The following is a 25765-nucleotide window of genomic DNA, read 5'->3' on the forward strand; positions in this document are numbered from 1 at the left end:
TAAACAACTGAAAAAAACGAAAATACATTATAAGAAGAGCAATTAAATATGCATATTAAAAAGTGATATAAAAAAAGTGTCACAATACATTTAAAAACATGGTCAGCATGTTCATAGAGGGATAAACAAGTTTCGACTCACCACCATAGAAGGTGGGATCTTTTAACCATAAAAAAATCACTTATTTTAATAAACTGATCTACGTCAGATTTTATGTTATTATTTATTTCAATTATTATTTTTATAATTAAATTCCCTGTACTTAGATGTATAAACAACAAGCGATGGTCAGAACACTATGGGTTTTACATCACAAAAAGTGATGCAATCCCATCTGCTCATTTAATCCCCTAGGAGAAATAGTGTCTTGTTGTTTATACATCTAAGTACAGGGAATTTAATTATAAAAATAATAATTGAAATAAATAATAACATAAAATCTGACGTAGATCAGTTTATTAAAATAAGTGATTTTTTTATGGTTAAAAGATCCCACCTTCTATGGTGGTGAGTCGAAACTTGTTTATCCCTCTATGAACATGCTGACCTTGTTTTTAAATGTATTGTGACACTTTTTTTATATCACTATTTAATATGCATATTTAATTGCTCTTCTTATAATGTATTTTCGTTTTTTTCAGTTGTTTATATATCGCCATGGCAACACCTGTGGTCCAGGGAGTGCAGCGTCAAGCCGCCGACGTCAGTCAGGCGCTGGGAGGAGATTGCTTGTGACAGAGTACGCAAGGCGCCGCCGTGGGTCGGCGCCTGTGATGACGTCACTCGCAACCCCCGGGCTACTGAACGGACCAACGCGGAAGACAACACACTTGTGGACGCAGGTGAGTATGCCTCTTAATTAATTGTTGGGGTGGGATCTTTGTAGGGTATTTAGCACGTTTGGTTTGTACAAGCATTTGTTCCCTGAGGACGAGCCTGTGTGCTCGAAACATGTCGGAAGAATAAATTGCCTTCTTGATCTTTTGCACCAAATCCCTGAGTGACGCCTTATTTGCCTACAACCGTTTATATATATATATATATATATATATATATATATATTTATATATATAGTTTGAGGATGCGGCCTGGCACTCTCTCTCTCTCTCTCTCTCTATGGCCCTTATTCTGATCGGTGCGGATATTCCCGCATTCTTACGGAGCGGTCCGCACGCCACGGTGTTCTGCCGCGTGCGGCCATCGCCCGTAGAAACGCCCACGTGTCCTCCGCATTCGGACGGACTCACTCTTTAAGAACAGGGCGTGTTTACGGACGACATACAAACCATGCGTGTGCGGGAGAAACACTCAGATTCTGCACGGTATTACAGAGTATTACAGAGTATGCTCGGGAATACCGCATCCGAACGGGAGCCAAGCGGTGCTACCGCCCGTAAGCGGAGTATTTATGCCAAACAACCCACTATTATGTATCTTCTGCAATACATCACATGACCCACTTATTCAATTACCTATCCTCATAAAAAACTGCTTATTTTGAATTGGAATCAATTAGATGCCAATATATCCTTACAAGCATGCCTAACACATGCATTGCACACATTAACCCTTACAGCAATTTAAGTGCAATGGTTTGTATTAGACCCTGTGTAAAAGATTATAAACAATCTACACATATACTGTTTAATGTGCAAATAAAACCAACAACTGTGAACTTGCATAAAACATTTATTAGAATCAAAAATTAACATTTAACTAAAAAAATATACAATAATAAATTAGATTAGGAGATCTCGCAGGTCCTGCAGATCGGCTAGTAATAGCCTCAAATGGTGCTCCGCCCGCAGGAGGGCCCCACGAACCCCCTCATCTGCCGGTGTGGTGTCATCTGTGGGCATGTCAAAGGGGCAAAAATTAGTCATGATATTCATGCATACATTTCACATACTGCTACATAAATTGCACAAATGCTAGGTGACATGTGTGTGTATATATATATATATATATATATATATATATATATCTATGTAGAGAGATAGAGACACACATAGATAAATAGATATGACACATACATATATACATACATGCAAACTTATTTACTACATACTGTGTTTTTTTCCCTCTACCCTTTACTCTGCAGAAGACATAACAGTCATAGTGTTTCTTCTCAGTCACAACCCACCCATGACTAACCAATGACAAGCATGTCATGGCCTCCGTCAATAAGAACTTGTCACAATCTCCTCAGTCTAAGTTCAGTGATGGTTCGTGGCATGGGAGTTATGCAAATGTCAGGAATGCACAGTACACATCCTCAAAATCATAATTCTGTCTAAACCAACCTACAATTCTGTGAGGGCAAAAAAACAATCTGAACTACAGGGGGTGTTTAGGTAGAGGAGGCTCCTGGGACACTGGCAACTTGTGACTCCATTCCAAGGTAGGCCGGGCCATACTCCATTTATAGCATACATCCTATAGTTTATAAATAACATTCACCAACAATATAGATTCCACTATTTGATGGGTCATAATCAACGCTTGCAGCAGGTGAATTTAATCCACAAATGATCCACTCATCCCTTTACTCCAGGATCCTGTTTAACTACAACGGTTATGTGGCAGTCAAAATGGAGCTCAAAGCCATCCCACAAACCTGTGTAATTCAGAGGTGTCCTGGATGAAAGGGATGCCTCGGACACCCCATCTAACCCGTACCTGTATCTGTAGCTACCCTCTTTTGCCTGCCATTACTGTCAGCTGCACTTGATGTGATGTTGCTAAGTCCCCGGTTGTGTTCCAAATGATTCTGCTGATGGTGCATATGAGCCAGCTGCAGGTTGGCCTGCTGCAGAAGGGCCAGGTGTAGGTTGCCCTGCTGTAGAATGGTCAGGTGCAGGTTGGCCTGCTGTAGAAGGGCCAGCAGCCTCCTCATTTCCCACTGGCCGCATGTGCAGTGGCACATAGGAGGTGCTGGAGTCCATCTGTGTGCAATTATATTTGTTTTGTATTATAATTTATTTTGTTACATTCCTGCCATGGTTTGTTTTTTTTGGTATTTTTATTTTTTTGTCATTGCATCACAGTGGCATTGACAGTGAAATTTATATAAATAAATTGCTTTACTTTACAACAATTGTGTGGTTTAATTAGTACATGTCGCATACACATGTGTATTGCTAGTATTAATATTCAGTCATGTCCATTGTTAGCAGGTTTAAAGTGTGTCAGAAGTACAGCATATGTGGGTGATTAGTAAGGTTTCCTTGAAGCAGCAATGGTTTCAATTAAAGCACTGACAAGCGTCCTATTAGTGATTAATGAGTAAAGGAGTCGATTTTATTGGGTTCAGGTGTTAATGCTTGTAGTCATTAGGCGGTCCGTTCGCCTCCCGCAGGAACGAGTGGTGTCCGCAAAGCAATAGTGGCCTTTTGGACACCGCACATTTCTTCCCTTTTTGTTCGCGTGCATTCGGAGTGCTATCCGAATGCACGCCCCCCAACATAAGTGTACTCCCCCGTGTCAGCCCATGTTTCCGCCCCGTTTTGCCCACTTTGAAACTACGCCCATGTGTCATTCCGCATGACGCCCATAATACGCCCATATTTCCCGAATGATTGCGGTGACCAGTTTTGTACGGGATTTGCCCGAACAGGTACGGAGTCAAGGCGTGGCACATGCGCGTGGCGTTCTCCACGCATGCGCAGACGCCGTAAAGACGCGATCCGAAAGTATGCGGGAAAGTACGCGTCAATCAGAATAAGGGCCTATATATCTCAACAACAACATCTCCAAAATTGAGCTATATTCCAAAAAGTGGTCGCTTCCAAAAACGAAGTCCTCTAGTAAAAACTGCACAAAATCTCCAATACCACTAGTGTTTTCTAAGTGCCCAATACAATTAGTACATAATTTTTCATAAAAAAGAACAATTGTTCACATATAAAATGTTTGGTTCTTGTATACTATCACGGCTCCCATCGCATGCCATCGCATGCCATCGCATGCCATATGTAATGGCATGCGATGCGATTTTACCGGGTTTTTAACGCATTTGTGAAAAAATCGCATGCGATTGCATCGTGTCATTTTTCACAGAAATCATGGATGTGTTCAAATCATGTAAAATGCACCCCAAATGTCATTCTTCACACTGTATCACCCCCACTATCAACGCCAACCCGAAGCGTGGCAAGCGCAGCGAGCCCGCGAGGGGTGGCGGTACGCATCCTACGACCTTTTCATACCCCCACTATCCACGTTGGCGCGGAGTTGAGAATAGAAAGTGTGGCGAGCGCAGCGAGCCCGAAGCATGGCGAGCGGACGCGGATACCTTCATAGCTATCCGTGTCCCCTCGCGGGCTTCACAGGTATCCGCGTCCCCTCGCTGCGCTCGCCACACTTTCTATTCTCAACTCCACGCCGACGTTGATAGTGGGGGTATGAAAAGCCCTCGCGGGCTTGCGGTGCTCGCCACGCTTCGGGTTGGCGTTGATAGTGGGGGTGATACAGTGTGAAAAATTACATTTGGGATGCATTTTACATGATTTGAACACATGTCCATGATTTCTGTGAAAAATGACATCGCATGCGATCTGATCACATGCGATCGCATGCGATTTTTCCCTGTGCGATGCCCATCGTGGGAGCCGCGATAGTATACAAGTACCAAATGTTTATTAAAAAATTCAATAAAAATCAGTAATTCCTTTTACACGGCTCCTTGTAGCTGGAGTAATTCACAGTGTACAACAGTTGTTTCCCATTCACAGTTTGTAGCAGTTATCCAACGCATTTCGTTTCAACAAGAAACTTCATCAGGGGGAAAAACTATTGATCTTCAAATCAATGCGCCTACATATATATATGGAGGTAGTGGTCCTTCTTAAAGGTCTATATAAAGTTTTTAATAGGTTGAACTTACTCCTATTGGAACCATCAATAGTATGACTTGTTCTGATTTCATTAGTTGTTCCTTACTACGATGATTCTTCTATTACTTAGGTCTCCTATTAGGACAGGTCTCCTAGTAGGACAGGCCTTTATAAAGATATACAGGTGGTTTGCTTAGGACTTCATGATTGTAAGTACACAATTTTTGTGAGAAGAATAATGTTTTCTAGGAAATCGTTCTGTAAAGGTGTATTCACTTATTCATGGAATGGATTTAATCTTCAACTGCTTTATCTTGTTGGCTGGACACCAAACAGAGAGCACGCACACTATTTGGGAGATAGAGGAGTTGGAGATAAAATCCATTCCATGAATAAGTGAATACACCTTTACAGAACGATTTCCTAGAAAACATTATTCTTCTATTTGGAGAGTGGGCCTGGAGCTACAGCTCCATCAGCCTCATTGTTAATCTGGCCCTGCCACCTGCACATGAAAAGAGTGAGGCCCACGCCGATTGACGTAGACGTGTCCCCTCATCCACGTGCGGTGCCCGAAGCCCAATGTGGCTGCAATCTATGGCTCCCAGAACATTTGGAAATGCTGAGAGCCAATAGAAAGCCACCTTAAGGTCCTGCCACTCTGACTCACACCATGGGAATCTGATATATGTGTGCCACAACTTCTTGAAAGCAAGTAACACTTGAGTTAAATGCTTAGCGAAAATGATTTGTGAGACCCCCAACGACCATGAGGTCACAGACTGAATGGAGCCTGTGGCCAAGAAGTAGAGGGCACACATTAATTTCTGCAGCCCAGACACTGCATAGTTGGCACCCCCATAAGGGTCCAAATCATCTCTCACTTGTACATATAAGTTCAAAAGGTTAGTGCGGTTCAGCCGAAACATCCCCACAACCTGTTGATCAGAGAGGGAGTCCAGGTACAACCTAGTAGTTGGGGTACCTGGATCTGGCACGCAGCAGCCTCCCTCCTCCTGCGCAGCTCCTCAAAATGAACAAAGTCACAAACAGCCAGCTAAACACCACTCTGCACAATCTCCATCTCTCAAACCCCCACAGGTGTCCTTAATGATGTATGGGTCTATGTAGGGGTGTTTATGAATAAAATTGTGGACACCTGTGAGCAAATTAACCATTTCTGCATTTGTATAAAGTTGCTCTTGGGTAAATTCACCCATCAGGACCTGGTCTGCATCAGTGGCGATTTTTAGACACTTTTGAAATGCCGTTAGCGCATTTCATTAAATAAGCAATTTGTATACTTTTCCATGCGAAAACATCTGGATGCAATAAAAATGCAAATTGAAACTGGCAAATGGAAAATTGCGATTTATCGCACAATATATGGGAATGACGTGACTTAGCGAACCCTATTAAGTAAGCGGTTTTGCCAAAATGTGTGAAAATGCCATTTTGTTGCCTAAATATCGCACAAATTCAAGTAGCGCATCCTATTAAATGTCACCCACTGTGTTTAAATATCTGTACTGTGCTAACTTTATCAATTCTTCAGTATATACGCATTCTCACTGACATCACTGTTAATCCAGTTATAATTGAATGTGTGTTGAAATGTTACTATGTTTCCGCTTTCTAGGGGGTCTATGTTAAAATCCCTGGAGGAAACAATCCGAGTATTTACTATAAATCATTAAACAGTTTATTAGATATGGGACATCCTGTTAACTTAAAACATTATGGGGCCGATTCTGGTTAACTCGTAGTGAATTCTCCTGCTGCGGGCACATGTAAGGGGATGGGTCTTCCTTACACATCCCCTCGCAAATTTGCGAGGGGGATCGGTATTTGGCCGGGTGGTTATAGAAACATACATTACTCTGAGTATGCCAGGCATGTCCAACGTTGGCCCTCCAGATGTTGTGAAACTACACATCCCACCATGCTTTGCCACAGTTTTGCTATTAGAGAATGCTAAAACTATTGCAAAGCATGCTGGGATGTGTAGTTTCAAAACATCTGGAGGGCCAACGTTGGACATGCCTGGAGTATGCAGTGGATTATTGTCAGAAACATTCTGTTCATATTTGCACTTGTGTATGTATGTAGATAATATAATAACCTGGGATCTCATTAAGAGTTCATGCATCTCGTCAGTATTTTTGATACTTGATATAAAGGATCTCCATGCAAACATTGTTAACTAATCCATATTATTACTCCAGAAAAGCCATACGAACATTAGCCAATTAAAGTACTAAATTCTTCTGCAAATACATTTTGTATGCAATATGGTATAATTCAATGGTTTTCAAACTCGGTCCCCAGGACCCCACACAGTTCCCGTTTTCCAGATCACTCGACAGGTGCACTCATTACTGACTGACACATTTAAAAACATCAACAAGCGGAGCTAATTATTTCACTTGTGATTCTGTGGGGAGACCTGCAAAACATGCGCTGTGTGGGGTCCTGAGGACCGACTTTGAGAACCTGTGGTATAATTTATGGACAAATTTGGGATTTCATCTGTGTTCCACTAATAAGCCATTTGCCTGTTGCAGGTGCGAAAGCGCAGCAAAGCATGCCGGGGTGGACTGCGGGAAAATGATGAGCTGATCTCCATCAATGGGAAACCTTGTGCTGGACTGTCACATGCAGAGGCAATGCTAATGATTGACTCATCTGGTGGCAATCTCCACATCCATGTCAACAGGTAAAAGCTCCACCATGTTATTATTATTATTATCATTTTATTTATAAGGCGCCACAAGTGTTTCGCAGCGCCGTACAAAGGAACAGTACAGGAAGTTCATTTATTTACTCCTGCCTTTGTGTTGCTTCCCCAGTGTTGGATTTTGCCTTTGTGTTGCTTCCCCAGTGTTGGATTTTGCGCAAAGAAGTCGGCCTACAGAATGTGTAAACCAGTCCATATAACCCAATACAGGTCAAGTATCCCTTATCCGAAATGCTCGGGACCACGAAAATTTTGTATAAGGGATATTTAAGGTTTTTGGAATACTTTTGTTTGTTAATACTTACCTGGTCCCCTGGTGGTGCCCTGATGGTCCCACTACATCCGCAGTGTCCCCCGGCCTTCAGGATCCTCTTCAGTGGTCCCAGGAGTGCATTGCGCAAGTTCGCGAGCATGCCGGTGATGTCAGCGGTGCGTCCGCGCACTCAAGCAATGCATTCCTGGGACCGCTGAAGACGCTAAAGAAGATCCTGAAGGACGCCATGGAAATCAGGGGACTTGGTAAGTATGACAAAAAGGGGCAGGGGGTGGGGGCGAAACAACAAAAAAACCTGAAATATTCTAAAAAAAACCCACGGTTTTTGTAATATTTCGGATAACGGATCTACGGATACGGGACGCTCGACCTGTACAGAAAAATTAAGTTTACTTGATGCCTATGGTAAGCAGCTGCCTGTAGTACCACTAATGCAGTGGTTCTCAAACTCAGACCTCAGGACCCCAGCTCACAATTTAGCAGGTGCACAGGTGTACTCATTACTCATATATTTGAAAAGATCCACAGGTGGAAATTATTATTTCCCTTGTGATTCTTTGAGGAGACATTTTTGTCTAGGTACATCCCGCCCTTAGTCACTGTCATCCCTGTGACCAACCCATTCTAACATGTCGTATACAAGGTGATGACATCTTCTGTGTCAGAGTTCTAGTGACTGTAAAGATGCCCATACACCAGGGCGGCAGGACTGCATATTATGCACCAAATGCTGTCCTTTTGCATATGATGTATCGTATGTGATCCCAGCCAGTCTTGGAGATGAGATAACTCTATAGTGCAGCACTTCTGATCTTCAGGCTCCCGATACAGACATGATCGTTGCTGTGCACAATAGCAGCAGCTAGCGAACAGGTAGACACTGCCCCGCTATAGTGAAATTCCTCCTTGCGAATGAATTTGCATGCCGTGCGAATAGATGTGTACAGCTAGTGAACACTTTGCAGCTGAGCGAATATGTAAAAATCCATTCGTTAGATGCTCATCATCGAATGATTTTTCCACTGGTCACCGCTTATCCCAGACTCAGCATAGCCAAGGTCTTACTCGGCGGCTGCGATGAATAAAGGCATATCCGGCCTGGAGCTGACGTCATACACCTCCTCTAGAACACTTGGGCCCTTATTCTGATCGGTGCGGATATTCCCGCATTCTTACGGTGCGGTCCGCACGCCACGGTGTTTTGCCGCGTGCGGCCATCGTCCGTAGAAACGCCCACGGGTCCTCCGCATTCGGACGGACTCACTCTTTAAGAACAGGGCGTGTTTACGGACGACATACAAAGCATGCGTGTGCGGGAGAAACACTCCGATTCGGCACGGTATTACAGAGTATTACAGAGTATGCTCGGGAATACCGCATCCGAACGGGAGCCAAGCGGTGCTACCGCACGTAAGCGGAGTATTTACGCCAAACAACCCACTATGAAGTATCTTCTGCTATACATCACATGACCCACTTATTCAATTACCTATCCTCATAAAAAAATGCTTATTTGGAATTGGAATCAATTAGATTCCAATATATCCTTACAAGCATGCCTAACACATGCATTGCACACATTAACCCTTACAGCAATTGAAGTGCAATGGTTTCAATTAAAGCACTGACAAGCGTCCTATTAGTGAGTAATGAGTAAAGGAGTCGATTCTATTGGGTTCAGGTGTTAATGGTTGTAGTCATTAGGCGTACGTTCGCCTACCGCATGAACGAGTGGTGTCCGCAAAGCAATAGTACACTTGTGGACACCGCACATTTCTGCCCTTTTTGATCGCGTGCATTCGGAGTGGTTTCCGAATGTACGCCCCCCAACATAAGTGTACTCCCCCGTGTCCGCCCATGTTTCCGCCCCGTTTTGCCCACTTTGAAACTACGCCCATGTGTCATTCCGCATGACGCCCATAATACGCCCCTATTTCCCGACTGATAGCGGTGAACAGTTTTGGACGGGATTTGGCCGAACTGGTACCGAGTCAAGGCGTGGCACATGCGCGTAGCGTTCTCCACGCATGCGCAGACGCCATAAAGACGCGATCCGTAAGTACGCGGTAAAGTCCGCGTCAATCAGAATAAGGGCCTTGGAGCTGACGTCATACACCTCCTCTAGAACACTTGGAGCTGACGTCATACACCTCCTCTAGAACACTTGGAGCTGACATCATACACCTCCTCTAGAACACTTGGAGCTGACATCATACACCTCCTCTAGAACACTTGGGCACACCCAGTGTTTTTTCTGGCACGTCTGCATTTTTCTCAGCACACCAACCACTAAACGTCTGGTTACGACCCCCAGACGCCGGCTTCCTATCAATCATCCTGCGTACGGCTAGCGAAAAAAAAGGAGCATGATTTCTTTGCTAGCAAGCTACGTGCATGGGCATTGCGGCCCTTGTGCATGCACAGTATATTGATATTCGTCTCCTGTGTGAATTTGCATAATGAGATTAAGTAGAATCTGATTGGTTGCTATGGGCAACAATCCATCTTCAATAGAACTCCCATCTTAGTAAATTTACCCCATAGAGAGAGATGTAGCAACATGATAAAGAGTACATGAGAAGTTGTCAATAGTAGTCCATTAGCTTTTAGCCATCATTTAACTAGTAGATTATGTAAAATGAGGAAGAATCTAAATTATTGATATGTTTTTTAGACTTGTCCTCTTCAGAATGTTTGATATATCACCCCCATAAATACTGGTCTACCACCATCCCACAGAGATCCATCGGGTCCAAGGTTTAGTCTCCCACTCTCCCGGTGCGTTAATTAAAAGTCCCAGATTCCCCTGCCCGATCAAAATAAATCAGTTCACCCGGGCGGAGGGTGGGATGTTCTAAAGCAAAAATGTGGTGAAAACCCTGATATAAGGGTTTTTACCACATTTTTGTATGCACTAAAACCCACACGCCGGGTTATAGCTATGGGCTTCTCTTTGTGACCCCCTCCTCCCCGCACTGACCCCTGCCACCATGCACTGGCCTCAGCTCCTCCCTCACCTGTGTCACGTCGCCGCCTACTTCGCAAATGGCAGCTCTTAACGCAAGAGCGTTAATAATCACATATCTTTATGCACAGATGTGCGGCATAGTGGTGCAGCGGATGCTAGTGCATCCCCCTAAAAGCTGGGACCCTTCATGGTGAGGTCACCATTGTCGGGCAGCCAGTGTGAAAGGAGTCTCAGTCGAATCACAACATGTACAACAATGTACAAAATCCCAGGTGCGACCTGGCATAGCGATCTCAAAAAGGGATATAACTATGGGTTTGGGCGGTGTATGATGGACACTGTGTGGGTATGGGGGGGGGGGGTGTCTGTATGCTGAACATTGTGTGGGTATGGGGATGATGGGGCATATTCTGGACACTATGAGGTGACTCAACACTGCTTGTACACTCTGACGGCCGCTGCCTCCTCCTCTTCTCCACCACACCCTGGACAATTAAGCCCGGGGAAGGGGGCACTCCGCTGGCCACCGCCTCCTCCTCCTCTCACTTCCGCCGCTGCTACCTCCGGCTCATGCTGGAGAACCGGTCTCCTGTGCTATGCAATTCCTCTGCCAGCGTCTCTAGCTCCTGCCAGCGGTCTCTTGCACTTATCAAAGCACAGAAATCCGCCGGGAGCTCTCATGGCAGGTGCAGCGGCCACTTTAAAGCTCCATCTCCCAAATTTTTTTGGCCCTCTCAGGGGGGTTTCCAGGTACTGAGAACCCCCCTGCATGCGCCACTGGGCCCCCCTGTCGCCCAATCCCCTTGGTACCATGTGAGGGGGTGTGTTCGCTAACACATTCCCTCGCAACCATCCGCTAGCAGGAGAAATCGTTCGATAGTTACCGACCTCCAGGTAACTGGGACAAGCTTATGCCACTGGTATGGGGGGTGTATGCTAAGCGTGTGTGGTATTTACTCAAAACCAAAATAGATCTATCAATTGGCAGCAGCCATGTCTTCATCTTAATGCTATAGTTTTCACCTGCCACTGACAGACACCCCCCTGAGTGGCAATAGATACGCCTATAAATGGATTTCTTGGGGGCAGTGCATGAAACACCCCTCAATGGGTGCAGCACATTCTATTACCTCCCTGAAACTTGTTTTCAAAAGTAGGCAAATATGCCCCATAGGGTGGAAGGGACAATGTTAAAGGTCGTAGTTCTTGTTGCCATGAAAAGTGACTGAACACAGCTCTACAGTGTGTAGAATAAAACCTTACTTCAGCCATTGCTAGTAAAGAAGTGATGTAGAGGTCCTGTGCTTTGTTACTAGCTATACAGAACAATATGCTCATAGAATGTACACTCTGAAGTTTTGGTGACAACTGTGAAAATGAGATGTAATAAAAGAGTCTGTAAACTACATGAAATCAGTAAACGTCTGAAATGTGACCTGTTTCTGCAGTGTACAGCTGCTTAGGGAACAAGCAGGAGACATAATAGTTTATTATAGCAGCAAAGTCAACAGCTTTACATGTCTGAAAATAGCGCTCCCCTCACCCACCTTGCTTAATCTTAGAATGAAGGACTCTCTCCCCACCTGTTGAGGAGAAATAGCAACACTCCCAACGATGCACTATTGATTTTCACATGGCATTAACTGCTTCTCTGCACAGCACACATGTAATGTCGGCTGAATTTAATGTCTTAAACAGCTGAGGGGAACCAGTGCGTTGTCACTGCAAACCGACCGCTGCATAAACATCTCTGCTAATGCATACTGCCAGGAACTTGTGTTATCCTAATTATTATTTACAGATCACACTTATGAGTAAAGGTATGACTTGATGCTGCAAGCAGGGGCATAACTATATATTCGTAGGTCCCATAGCAAAAACTTTTTGCCGGCCTTAGGCATAGGCAAAGTAGGCAATTGCCTAGGGCATTTGGAATGCCTAGGGGCATCAGCAGATTCTGCTGATTAAAATGATATGCACCATGCCTATATTCTGTGTGTGAGTGAGGCTGTATCTGCATATGATATAGTGTATTCATGGAAATCACTGTAACATAGCATTCCGTATGCAGGTACAGCCACAGTTGCACACAGAATATAGGCATGCCTCATATCATTTTAGTCATCGGAAGCTCCTTGTGTGTCCTGGTCACATAACAATGCAAATAAGATGAATTTTCAGCAAAAAAGGCACCCAACGTTAGCAGAACTGGCCAGGAGCTGCATGGCCTATTGAGGCAAGATGTATGAGGAAACATATGTATCCAAACAGAGGCAGAGGTCACAGTGTTAGCGGCTGTGCGAGTGCTTTCTGCAGGTGGGTTGGTTGTGCAATAGTGTTCGGCATATGTGTAAGGGGCATTTTGTGTGTCATGTATAAATGCATTAATAATGTGCGACATGTGTAACATGCATTATGTGTGTCATGTGTATAAGGGCATTAATAATGTGCAACATATGTGTAATGGGCATTATGTGTGTCATGTGTATAAGGGCATTAATAATGTGCAACATATGTGTAATGGGCATTATGTGTGTCATGTGTATAAGAGCATTAATAATGTGCAAAATATGTGTAAGCGGCATTATGTGTGTCATTATATGTATGAAGGGCATTAATAAAGGTTGGCATAATATGTAAGGGGCATTATGGTTATAAGGACATTAATAATGTGTGTCATGTGTAAAGGGCATTACTGTGTGGTATTATCAGGGGTGCCGAGAGAAAGGGGTAGGGGGTACAAATTACCCAGGCCAAAGTCTGATGGAAGGGCCATGTTGCACTATTGTGTGGCGTAATTTGAATTGTGGGTACTAGTGTGTGGCCATGCCCCTTCCCAGCAAGAACACACCCCTGTTTGGGCTGCGCACCGAATGTGTGCGCTGTTTGTATTTAAAATATTGCGGGTAGGAGCACCAAAATGATGACTGCTATGATGAGGGTTGATGGTGCTGGGAAAGGGAAAGGGGATCAGGGTCAGAGGCGGAACTAGTGGCGGTGCTAGGGGGCACCAGCCAAAATCTTGCCTAGGGCGTCATTTAGGCTAGGGCTGGCTCTGTGCAGTGCTTTATACTGTACTTATCCTCAACAATGTCCCCAGCGCCAGCTTTCCCCTCCTCCGGCACTCGCCTCCTTCATGTCCCGCTCGGGCCGTGTCCGCGACGCCAGCGTTCCCCCTCCATGTCCCCAGCGCCAGCGTTCCTCCTCCATGACACTCCCCGGCGGCAGCAATGTACGCAATTGTAGTGCTGCTGGGGGATCAGGGAAACCATGTGATGCTCCCCCAGCGGCAGTACGCTGAATTACGTACATTGCTGCCACCTTAGCCCAGGACGTGTCTCCCCCCTGCCGGGTGCTGGTGTCCGCCCACACTCCGCTCAAGCCCCACCGCCCGCCCTTCAGTGCCCTGCCAGACACCAACTGCCGCGTAAGTATAAAGCCACATATTAGCAGGGCGCCCGGCTACTTGTGTATTAGCAGGGCGCCCGGCTACGCTACACTGACAACGTAGCCTAAGGTACGTTGTCAGTGTAGGGTAGCCAGGCGCCCTGCTAATATACAAGTACCGTCTTATCATTTGGCAAATCATGAAATCCCACTGAAATAGAATAAAAAAATAGCCACAGAATCCAGGACACAATAAATAGCTGGGAACAGCAATGTTGTAAATCTCATAATCACCTCAGTAGGAGGAAGTTTTATCACTAAGGAGAATTATCACCTTTTGTTGTAGGATGGGGATTAGTGATAGGAAGCCCATTCTTTCCCATTCCTTCCTTAACTTTGCTTCTAGTAGGCATCACATTCAACAGATTTTTTCAACCCATATTGATATAATGATGCCTCAATACTCAAAGATGTAAACTGAAAGGGAGTACAGTATAACAGCATCTCTTATTGGGCCAGATGCACTAAGCTTCAAAAGTGATAAAATGGAGAGTGATAAACAACCAACCAATCAGCTCCTGTCTGACATTTTTCAAACACAGCCTGTGACATGGCAGGTAGGAGCTAATTGGCTGGTTGTTTATCACTCTCCATTTCATCACTTTTTGAAGCTTAGTGCATCTGGTCCATTAGCTGCAATGGACTTGTTCAGAATAAAGTTGATTCTCTGTGATCCAGAAGGTTTAGTGAGAAAACTAAATGTACATAATATCTGTTTAAAGAACTTTTAATAAAGTGTAGAAATATGCCTACAAAGGTCACTAAACCTGTGATGTTCTTTACTGAATAAGACATATGTGGCAGGTGCCCCTGTAAACGATTAGATGAGAGCGTACCTGGATCAGACGACGGCTATACACTCTGAAGTCTTCACGGCCCTTTCTGCTGATGAGGACGCACCTGTGGCAGGGGATGGAACACCCGGGAGAGAACCCACCAAAAAAAAGCACAAAACAACCACAGCTGGCAGCAACTGATATTTATTAAATGGAAAAATAATGCACGGTTGCTGCGCTTTGCTCAATGAAATATAATAACATCACACTTACAGTAATAATGGCACAAATGAATGAATAAATAAATATCCCTGCAAAACAGACTAGGAACCAATGACCACCTCAGTCCGTATCAAAGGACAGACTGCCTTGGCCATGAGCAATTCTACATACGGTACCGTAAGGCTAAGGGATGACACATACAATAACAACGATAATGACAGTTAGAATAATGCAACAATAAGACTAGAATAAAGATGGATATTACAAAAGGATGCTGAACTGCTTCAATAAAGAACGTCCACCAGAGGGCACCATATACCTTACATATACATTACAGTCTCGGATGTAAGTCAGTGTCCCTAAACTCAAATAAAGGTCCCACGACGTTCAATCCTCCGGGTGAGCAACGGGCCTACCTAAGTGTGCACACTATTAGAGGTGGGCCAGAACGTATTAACGGTCCCTTCGGTGAAGGGTACAGGCAAGTCCCCGTGACCTAGGGCAACTCCCTGCGAGGGTGAGGAAGAATAACTGTAAGGGGTGAGGTTTGGTGCAATACACCTTGGCGATGGGGTCAAGGGCCCTGCCAGTGGCTGGTGGTGGCAGAGACCAATTCCCTTTTGCTAGGATGATGGGGCTGCGAAGTAGCCGGGCAAGGGTAGGGCATTACACCTCACAACGCTGCGAGGTTACTGTGCGGCAGGGTGACCGATTGCTGGGCGGCATAGGCTAGTAGGGTGTGTGTCAGGCAATTGTGTCCCAGGGACTGCAGTGTCAGGGGTGCAGACAGGAGGATGTAAAGTACCTGTTACAGCTGCCGCTGCCAGCTCCTGCTGGTCTCGAATCAGGCCCCTCTGAGGCACCTCCGGCTGGCTCCTTCCTGGACGGCTGCTGCTGTTCTGCCTGTAGTGCGGAGTATCTTGGTCCCTCCAGGCACTTTCTCTATGTGGAGCATTGTTCCTCGTCGCCGCCTCTCCGGGCCGCCAGGCGCCCACTGTCAATCACCGCCGGGTGGTGGGACACGCGCAGGGGTGTCAGGCGGGAGATGCGTTCTCTTCACTCCCGGCCGCCGGCTGTCAATCACCGCCGGGATCTCCGCTTCACGGCTGTCCACACGCGCCGGCTCTCTCTCCCCGCTACTCACCGCTGGAGGCTTCACAACAGGGGCAGCTCCGCTCACCGCTGGTGCACGCTGCTCCGCTCTGCAGCCAGGTCAGCCACACTTTTTCCTCCTTCTTCTTCAGCACGCCGGCTTCTTCCTGTCACGCTCTCTCCCAGCTCCGCAACTCTCCTCCTTCCTGCCGCACGTCTCCTGCGCTGTCACCAGGCTCTCTTCTCCGCTGGCCCCTCCACAGAACGCCCGCTGTGCAACGCTCTGCAGACCAGGTCAGTCTTCCTCCTGCACGCTTCCTCTTCCTTTTAGACCACGGGGGGCACCTTTTGACCTCTCCTCTTCGCGCCGCTCAGCCAGCCAATCAGGAGCAAGACAGGCTCCTTTCACGTGCACCGGAGCTGGGGCACTCACTGGGCTTGTTAACCCCCTCCACACCGGCTAGGCAGTAAAGGGGTTTTACAGGTAGCATGGGCCACCATTTGCTGGGTCCCCTGGGACCGAGGAGACACAAGGGGCACCTTTGCAGTAGGGTGCCACACATCCCCCTGCTGGAACAATGCGTGTCCGCACGCACCAGGACAGGAACGTTGATTGTGCAACAAAGTATATTCAATGTCCATTGTAAATAATTAACGATAAATAAGAGAACACAAAGAAATACGTACACTCAATGAACAGAATCAAGTTACTCTCGGTAGCGCGAGGGCAGAACGCCTCTCGTGCGGCGCTCTGACCTCCTGACACCGATTACATTTGGTACAGCCTCAACATGAGCAACGTTTGGGACTGGATTTTGCTCTTCAATAATGGGTTCATCTTCCAACGACCCTGGAGCGGCGCTCCTGACCCTGAGATTGGGAACAGCATTTCCCAAGAACATCATCAACTTAAAAGGGTCGTTAAGTGGTACACCCCCCAGGAATCCCATCCCTCTGCCACAAAGCTCTCTGCTTCTTGTAGTGTGGGCTCCTGTTCTGCGGAGGTACATAATTTCAGCTGGTCACGAGGTACAGTGGCGATTCGGCCGTCTTTCGCTTGGATTTGATACGAATATGAATCACCAGAGGGGACGGTCACAAGAGTATACGGCGTATCTTCCCACATTGCATCAAGCTTGCTGGTTCGACGACTTTTCCTCCTCCACACTCTGTCACCCACTTGCAACGGGACTGGCCTTGCATCGGAGTTGTAACCTCTCTCTTGGCGGGCATGCACAACCTCCAGGCGCTTTCCCACGATCTGGCGGGCGGTCTCAATGCGGTGTTGATGTTCTTGCACCCACTCGGTGTGTGGGGCACTGGCTTCGCTGAGTTCTGGGGTCAGCTCTAGATCTTTGGGGAGTTTACCCTGCCTCCCGAACATCAAATAGAAGGGTGTGAACCCCGTTGAGCAATGTTCTGTGTTGTTATACAGATAGGCCATGTCTGGAAGAAGGCGGGGCCATTGGGCCCGATTCTCAGCGGAGAGGCTTCGCAGCATCCCGATCACCGTCTGATTGGCCCGCTCCCACAGGCCATTCCCCTGCGGATGGTAGGCCGTAGTTCTGAGTTTGCGACATCCGTACATTTGGCACAGTTCGTGAAAGAGTTGAGACTCGAATGCCGGGCCCTGGTCTGTCAAAACTCTGTTGGGGTAGCCGTAGTGATGGACAAAATGCTTGATGAAGAGCTCGGCTGTAGTTTTCGCGGTCAGGTCACGGGCTGGGACCACCACCAGGAAGCGGCTGTAGTGGTCCATGATGGTGAGGGCATACTGGAAGCCGCTGGGACTGGGCTCTAGCTTGACGTGATCCAGCACTACAAGTTCACCCGGTCGACTGCTGGGTATCGGATGTAGAGGATCTTTCTGAGAAGACTCGACCGGGCGTTTCAGGCTGCACCTCACGCAATCTCGGCACCATCTCTCTATATCTGGGCGCATCCCAATCCAGAAGTACCGCTTCCTCAACGTGGCTTCAGTCTTCTGGGTGCCGAAGTGGCCCGACTGGTTGTGGTAGGCCGTGAGTAGGAAGTTGTCTCGTTCTCTTGGCACCACGATTTGGTAGACAGGCTGGTGGGTCCCAGGATCAAGGCTGGTGCGCACGACGAGTCCTTGTTGGAGGCTCAGGCGGTCACGATGTCTCAGCAGTTTGACCAGTTCGGGGTCGGCTTGGGCCCTCTGCGCCTTGGTGAGTCGCTTCTGTTGATGAAGAAGATCTTTCAGGCCTTTGATCACCGAACTCCCTTCCTGTATCTGCTCCCAATCGAATCCCAACTGATCACTGGGGCCCGACTCAGGGGAGGCGTCCATAGCGGCCACTACGGGATCGGAAGTGACAACAGCTCTGCACTCCTTGGGTGTCCGGAACACCGGGGTCTCAACATCTTCGGACCGGTCTTGCTCCTCTTCCTCGACATCTTCAGTGGGCAGGCGGGACAGGGCATCTGCGTTGCCATTGGATTTGCCACTTCGGTAGACCACAGTGTAGCGAAAGTTGGCTAGACGGGCCATCCACCTCTGCTCCAATGCCCCCAGTCGGGCTGTCGACAGGTGGGCCAGGGGGTTATTGTCGGTGACTATCTCGAAGGGAGTGGCAACCAGATCATTTTTAAACTTCTCCGTCACCGCCCAGATGAGAGCGAGCAGTTCGAGCTTGAAGGTGGAGTAGGTCTCGCTGTTCCGCTCCGTCTTCCTGAGGCCCCTGCTGGCGTAGGCAATCACCCTCTCCCTACCGTCCTGGACTTGCGAGAGCACAGCTCCCAGGCCTCGGTGGCTGGCATCAGTGTAGACCCGGAAGGGCTTCTCATAGTCAGGGTAGGCCAGGAGGGGCGCTTCAAGCAGGGCCTGCTTGAGCTGGGCAAAGGACGCCTGGTGTTCACTTGTCCACGAGACCATGGACGTGCTCCTTTTCTCTTGACCCGACTTGCCACGGAGTAGTTCATGGAGGGGCGCGGCCACCTTGGCGAAGTGTTCGAAGAAGCGTCGGTAATAGCCAACGAATCCCAAGAAGCTCCGCACGTCCTTGACCGTCCTGGGTGCTGGCCAGTCTTGAACCGCGCAGATCTTCTCGGGATCCGGCTTCACTCCTTCAGCACTGACTATGTGCCCAAGGTACTGCACTTGAGGCTTCAGGAGGTGACACTTGGACGGTTTCAGCTTCAGGCCACATCGCGTCAGCTGCACAAAGACTTCTTCAAGATTCTTCAGATGGTCCTCATACGTCTTGGAAAAGATGATGACGTCATCCAGATACAGGAGGACCATCTCAAAATTCCTGTGGCCCAAACAGTGCTCCATGACCCTTTGAAATGTAGCAGGGGCGTTGCAAAGCCCAAAGGGCATCCGGTCAAATTCAAAGAGGCCCATGGGGGTGGTGAATGCCGTCTTTTCCCGGTCTTCGGGGGCCATCGGGATTTGCCAGTACCCGCTGGTCAGATCCAAGGTGGAAAAGTAGACGGCAGTCTTCAGGGCCGTCAGCGACTCTTCGATCCTGGGCAGAGGGTACGCGTCCTTGTGGGTGACTGCGTTTAGCTTCCTGTAGTCGACACAGAATCGAAGGCTGCCGTCCTTCTTTTTGACTATGACCAGCGGGGCGGCCCATGGGCTGTGGCTCTCCTTGATCACGCCGGCCTCCTGCATTTCCCCGAGCATGGTCCTCACTGGCTGGTACATTGCCGGTGGAAGCGGCCGGTGTCTTTCCTTAATGGGTGGGCTAGATCCGGTGGGAATATGGTGCTGCACTCCTTCTGCACGTCCGAAGTCGGCTGGGTGTTGGCTGAACGCGCTGGCATTCCGGCAGACGACCTGAAGGACGCCCCCACGTTGTTCTGCTGGGGTATTGGAGTCGCCAACCTGTATCTCCTTCCACCACGCGGTCTCAGTTGTGATCAGGCTCGACTGACCCACCACGGCTCCTGGTTGGGCTTTTGGCAAAGACTCTCCAAGGATATCCTGTAAATCAACCACGTGCAGTGTCGGAACAACTGCACTGGGTAGCTGTGCGGGTTCAGCACGCGGACGGGGACTCTCCCACGCTCTACTCTGGCTAACGTCCTGGCCACGGCAAAAGGCTGCTGTCCCTCGAGGTCACATGGTTCGATGACGGCATCATAGTCTCGCCCACCTGGGCCGATCCTGGCCTTGCACCAGATCACATGTTCGGCATTGGGCCGCAGAAGGATGGGTTGCCGGTCGGTGACCCTCGCCTTGCCCACTTCCCCCTGTGAGTTGGTGAAGCGCTTGTGCCCTTCGATCAGGCGCACTGTCTGCTGCATGGCTCTTCGCTCCTTCGGGGCGGCAGCCCGCATCTCGATCCAGAGAGCTTCCACCAGCTCGTCTGGGCAATTTTTCAGGACGTTCATTCCCAGGATGACCGGGGGTAGATGTTCGTTGCAGGTGGACGTGACCAAGCAGCCCTGACGTTCTAGTCTCGCCTCTCCAATGTTGAGATCTGCTTCCCAGTAGCCGCTGAACTCAATTGGCTGTCCGTTACTGGCCAGCAGACTAAGCCACGGGGTCGGGGGTGATACTATCTCTTCTTTTCTCCAGTAGCGTTGAAACGCATCAAGTTGTATCGTCGTCACCTGGGACCCGGTGTCCAAGAGAGCTGCCATTTCCACTCCGTTCACCTTTATTTTCAAGTGGGGGCACTTGCCAACGAACTGCGGCCACCACTCTTGGGTTGGCGGACCTACTGGCGAGGTTCCTCCCGAGGGTCGGTCCCTGGCCTCGGGGTTGAGTCGTTTAAAGGCTGTTTATCGCACTCTCGTTCGACATGCCCGCTGAGTTTACATCGGCGGCAGATGGGCCTTCCTTGGGCGTCAAACTGGTCTGTGGAGCGCCTGCCCGACCTTCGTGGGATGTCCCACTGTCGCCTGCCTCTTCCGCCTGAGTCACGTTACCATCCTCCTTGACGGGTTTCATTCTGTTCCTTTCGCATGTCCCGTAGCTCTCTCATCATTTCTGTGACTGCCGTGGTGAGGGTTTCTATTTGGTTCGAAGTCGCCTGGGCTTGTTGTGTTACTGTGGGCTTGGTCTTTTTGGGTTCAAATCTTGGGAAGAACTGGGCTTGTTCCACCTCATCATCCTCCATTCCCACTGACGCAGCTCCACCTTCTTCATCGACATTCTGATTTAACCCCAGGATGGTCAAGGTGGTTTCTTTAAACTCCGGGAAGGTGCAGTCGGGTTTCTGTCGCCTCCACATTCTCAGCTGTGACCTAATTGCCTCTCCTCGGGCTCCTTCAATGAAAATGTCGATCAGCGTCTCATCCACTGGAGTAACGTCTTGTGGGGTTCTCGCTTGAATGGCCCACATCGCTTCCTGCAGTCCTATGGCGAAGTCCCGCAGGGTCTCTTGGGGCTGCTGTTTCCGAGCATACAGTCGCCGTTTCAATTCTGCAGCGGATTGTGCGTTGAAGATGCCGGCCAGCTTCTTCAGTATGCCGTCAGCTGACTTCCTTTCCTCCACTGACCATGACCGGACCTCTCGTCGCGCCGCCCCTTTCAGCTGTCCAATTACCATTCCCGCCTTCTGTTCTTCGCTGGGGCTGTACATCAGGAATGTGTTCATTAACCCCTCCTTGAACTCTCTGAAGGAGCTGGTTCCAGGCGTGCGGGAGTCTCCGGAATATGTTGGCATCCACGGTGCCCCAAAGAAGTAGGGCATGGTGATTTGAGCCGCTGGAGCCATCGGTGTATCTGGCAGCCTTCTCCTGCCTTGTACTTGTTCTGCCGGCTGTTGCTGATTAGGTTGTTGCTGGTCGAGCTGTTGTTGGTCGACCTGCTGTTGGTCGAGCTGCTGTTGGTCTCCTGCGTCCGCTGCGTTCTGTGGCTGCAACATCTTCGCCTTTCACAGGGGTCTTTGCCAATCCTGTTCGTAGACGCCAAGTTGTGGCAGGTGCCCCTGTAAACGATTAGATGAGAGCGTACCTGGATCAGACGACGGCTATACACTCTGAAGTCTTCACGGCCCTTTCTGCTGATGAGGACGCACCTGTGGCAGGGGATGGAACACCCGGGAGAGAACCCACCAAAAAAAAGCACAAAACAACCACAGCTGGCAGCAACTGATATTCATTAAATGGAAAAATAATGCACGGTTGCTGCGCTTTGCTCAATGAAATATAATAACATCACACTTACAGTAATAATGGCACAAATGAATGAATAAATAAATATCCCTGCAAAACAGACTAGGAACCAATGACCACCTCAGTCCGTATCAAAGGACAGACTGCCTTGGCCATGAGCAATTCTACATACGGTACCGTAAGGCTAAGGGATGACACATACAATAACAACGATAATGACAGTTAGAATAATGCGACAATAAGACTAGAATAAAGATGGATATTACAAAAGGATGCTGAACTGCTTCAATAAAGAACGTCCACCAGAGGGCACCATATACCTTACATATACATTACAGTCTCGGATGTAAGTCAGTGTCCCTAAACTCAAATAAAGGTCCCACGACGTTCAATCCTCCGGGTGAGCAACGGGCCTACCTAAGTGTGCACACTATTAGAGGTGGGCCAGAACGTATTAACGGTCCCTTCGGTGAAGGGTACAGGCAAGTCCCCGTTACCTAGGGCAACTCCCTGCGAGGGTGAGGAAGAATAACTGTAAGGGGTGAGGTTTGGTGCAATACACCTTGGCGATGGGGTCAAGGGCCCTGCCAGTGGCTGGTGGCGGCAGAGACCAATTCCCTTTTGCTAGGATGATGGGGCTGCGAAGTAGCCGGGCAAGGGTAGGGCATTACACCTCACAACGCTGCGAGGTTACCGATTGCTGGGCGGCATAGGCTAGTAGGGTGTGTGTCAGGCAATTGTGTCCCAGGGGCTGCAGTGTCAGGGGTGCAGACAGGAGGATGTAAAGTACCTGTTACAGCTGCCGCTGCCAGCTCCTGTAGGTCTCAAATCAGGCCCCTCTGAGGCACCTCCGGCTGGCTCCTTCCTGGATGGCTGCTGCTGTTCTGCCTGTAGTGCGGAGTATCTTGGTCCCTCCAGGCACTCTCTCTATGTGGAGCACTGTTCCTCCTCGCCGCCTCTCCGGGCCGCCAGGCGCCCACTGTCAATCACCGCCGGGTGGTGGGACACGCGCAGGGGTGTCAGGCGGGAGATGCGTTCTCTTCACTCCCGGCCGCCGGCTGTCAATCACCGCCGGGATCTCCGCTTCACGGCTGTCCACACGCGCCGGCTCTCTCTCCCCGCTACTCACCGCTGGAGGCTTCACAACAGGGGCAGCTCCGCTCACCGCTGGTGCACGCTGCTCCGCTCTGCAGCCAGGTCAGCCACACTTTTTCCTCCTTCTTCTTCAGCACGCCGGCTTCTTCCTGTCACGCTCTCTCCCAGCTCCGCAACTCTCCTCCTTCCTGCCGCACGTCTCCTGCGCTGTCACCAGGCTCTCTTCTCCGCTGGCCCCTCCACAGAACGCCCGCTGTGCAACGCTCTGCAGACCAGGTCAGTCTTCCTCCTGCACGCTTCCTCTTCCTTTTAGACCACGGGGGGCACCTTTTGACCTCTCCTCTTCGCGCCGCTCAGCCAGCCAATCAGGAGCAAGACAGGCTCCTTTCACGTGCACCAGAGCTGGGGCACTCACTGGGCTTGTTAACCCCCTCCACACCGGCTAGGCAGTAAAGGGGTTTTACAGGTAGCATGGGCCACCATTTGCTGGGTCCCCTGGGACCGAGGAGACACAAGGGGCACCATTGCAGTAGGGTGCCACACATATGTTATGGATCAAGTCACAAATCAGAGATTGGTGAAATAACACTTAAGCCCCATTAGGACGATCCCGCCAATGCCGATATTGGCGGTGGTGGGACCTGGCAAGGCGGACTGGCATTGGCAAGTCCATACACACTTGCTGATGCCACAAACGAGTTGGCGGTGGGGGAGCGACGGTTATGCTGCAGCATGGCCATTGTTGACTATGTCCTCCTTCATCTGAACATGCTTGGACGAGGGAGGGGGTTGTTAACGACGCACAGGAGCACGCATTGTTAATGAAAGCCCTTTCTGAACGATATCGTGACCAATATCACCTAGTGTATGGGCCTTTACTAACCTTGTCAAAACAAAAGAACGGTGTCAGGATGGGTGTGGTATGAATGGCCGACAGATGGGATTTGGACATGGAATCCCATCTGTCAGTACTCCGACAGGGGGGCGAGTGCAAAAAGCTATTTGGGTTTGCCGCACTTGCCACAGCTGCCCTCGCCACAGGTTCTATTCTCCCTCAATGGAACCCCATGAGGGAGAATAGCACCCGTTGGTCAAGATCCCAAATGTGGGCAGTCAAACAGTCGTGATTTCAGAGTCCGTATATTGACCGTCAGCCACACATCCAGCACCCGTGAGGGCAAAGAACAGAAGGTATGTGGTGGGATAGTCTCTAAGGGTTACATTTACTAAGATGGGATGTTGCCCATAGCAACCAATTAAATTCTACATCTTACTTACTTTCTCATACCCTTCAACTGTACCCTAGAATCTGAATGGTTTCTATGGGCAACATCCCATCTACAATAAAACTCCCATCTTAGTAAATTTACCCCTAAGACACAATTAATCAGTAAGTAGATATGGATTCACAGACCTAGAACAGTTTGGCACTTAAAAATTTGCAGGTAATACAGAATTATAGGTAGACGTACAACAAGTTCAGGTACAGGCAGGTAAAGTATAAATAGAAGAACACTATAGACACGTAGCGGCAGATACTGTGTGGTATGACTGGTATCAAACAAGCGATATCAATACATGGATAATAAGGATGTTAGATAATAAGCAGAAATACAAACCGAGGGCCTGATTCAGCAAGCAAGCAGCATTGATTTTCTGTCCGATCTCTAGGAGGGACATGCAGGAAATGTGTCAGTAGGAGAGACGGCTCCTCCATCCCAGTACTGCGAATGACATGGCACATTTTTTTCCTCATTCTTTACCCTCCACATAGACTATGGACTATAATTGAAAAAGGTAAAGTGTGCCAAAGCGAGTGTACAAGTGTCATCAGATTGACACAATTAGATTTTTTTAAAACTCACATTGCCCCTTTCATGTACCTACTTTCTCATGTCAACCTTTTGACCATGTTGTCCTTTTGGAAAATATATAGTGATAAATAAATGTTAGGGTGTGCCACCCTGAAAGCACCTCAGCCACACCAACCCAAGGGGAGCCGCGCCCCAAATCCATCCCCAAGACTAGCAATTAGTGTCAAGTTTTAGGTCTTACCTTCATTGTGCCTTCAGTTTGCAGCCTGTGGCTACCAGGGACCAAGCTGGTAAAATAATATTCGGTACTTGTGTAGTTTTACGGCGCCAGCATGGAGCCGTGCTATTTACGGGTTCTACGCTCGCCACAAACTATGTTAAAAAAAGTAACTTAACTCCATGCCAACATGGA

General features: G+C 48.5%; 1 protein-coding gene across 1 annotated transcript in view; it reads left to right on the forward strand.

Annotated features, from left to right (window-relative positions):
• Positions 1-7404: 7404 nt before the first annotated feature.
• SYNPO2L (synaptopodin 2 like) overlaps positions 7405-25765 on the forward strand; it is a 55503-nt gene continuing 37142 nt past the window's right edge. Inside the window, exon 1 of the mRNA XM_083148581.1 lies at positions 7405-7551. Coding sequence (XP_083004707.1) covers positions 7502-7551 — 50 coding nt within the window. The 5' untranslated portion in view covers positions 7405-7501. The remainder of the gene's footprint in view (positions 7552-25765) is intronic.

Source organism: Crinia signifera, chromosome 6, assembly GCF_055691185.1.
Source record: "Crinia signifera chromosome 6, ASM5569118v1, whole genome shotgun sequence".
In the NCBI taxonomy this organism is placed as follows: domain Eukaryota; kingdom Metazoa; phylum Chordata; class Amphibia; order Anura; family Myobatrachidae; genus Crinia; species Crinia signifera.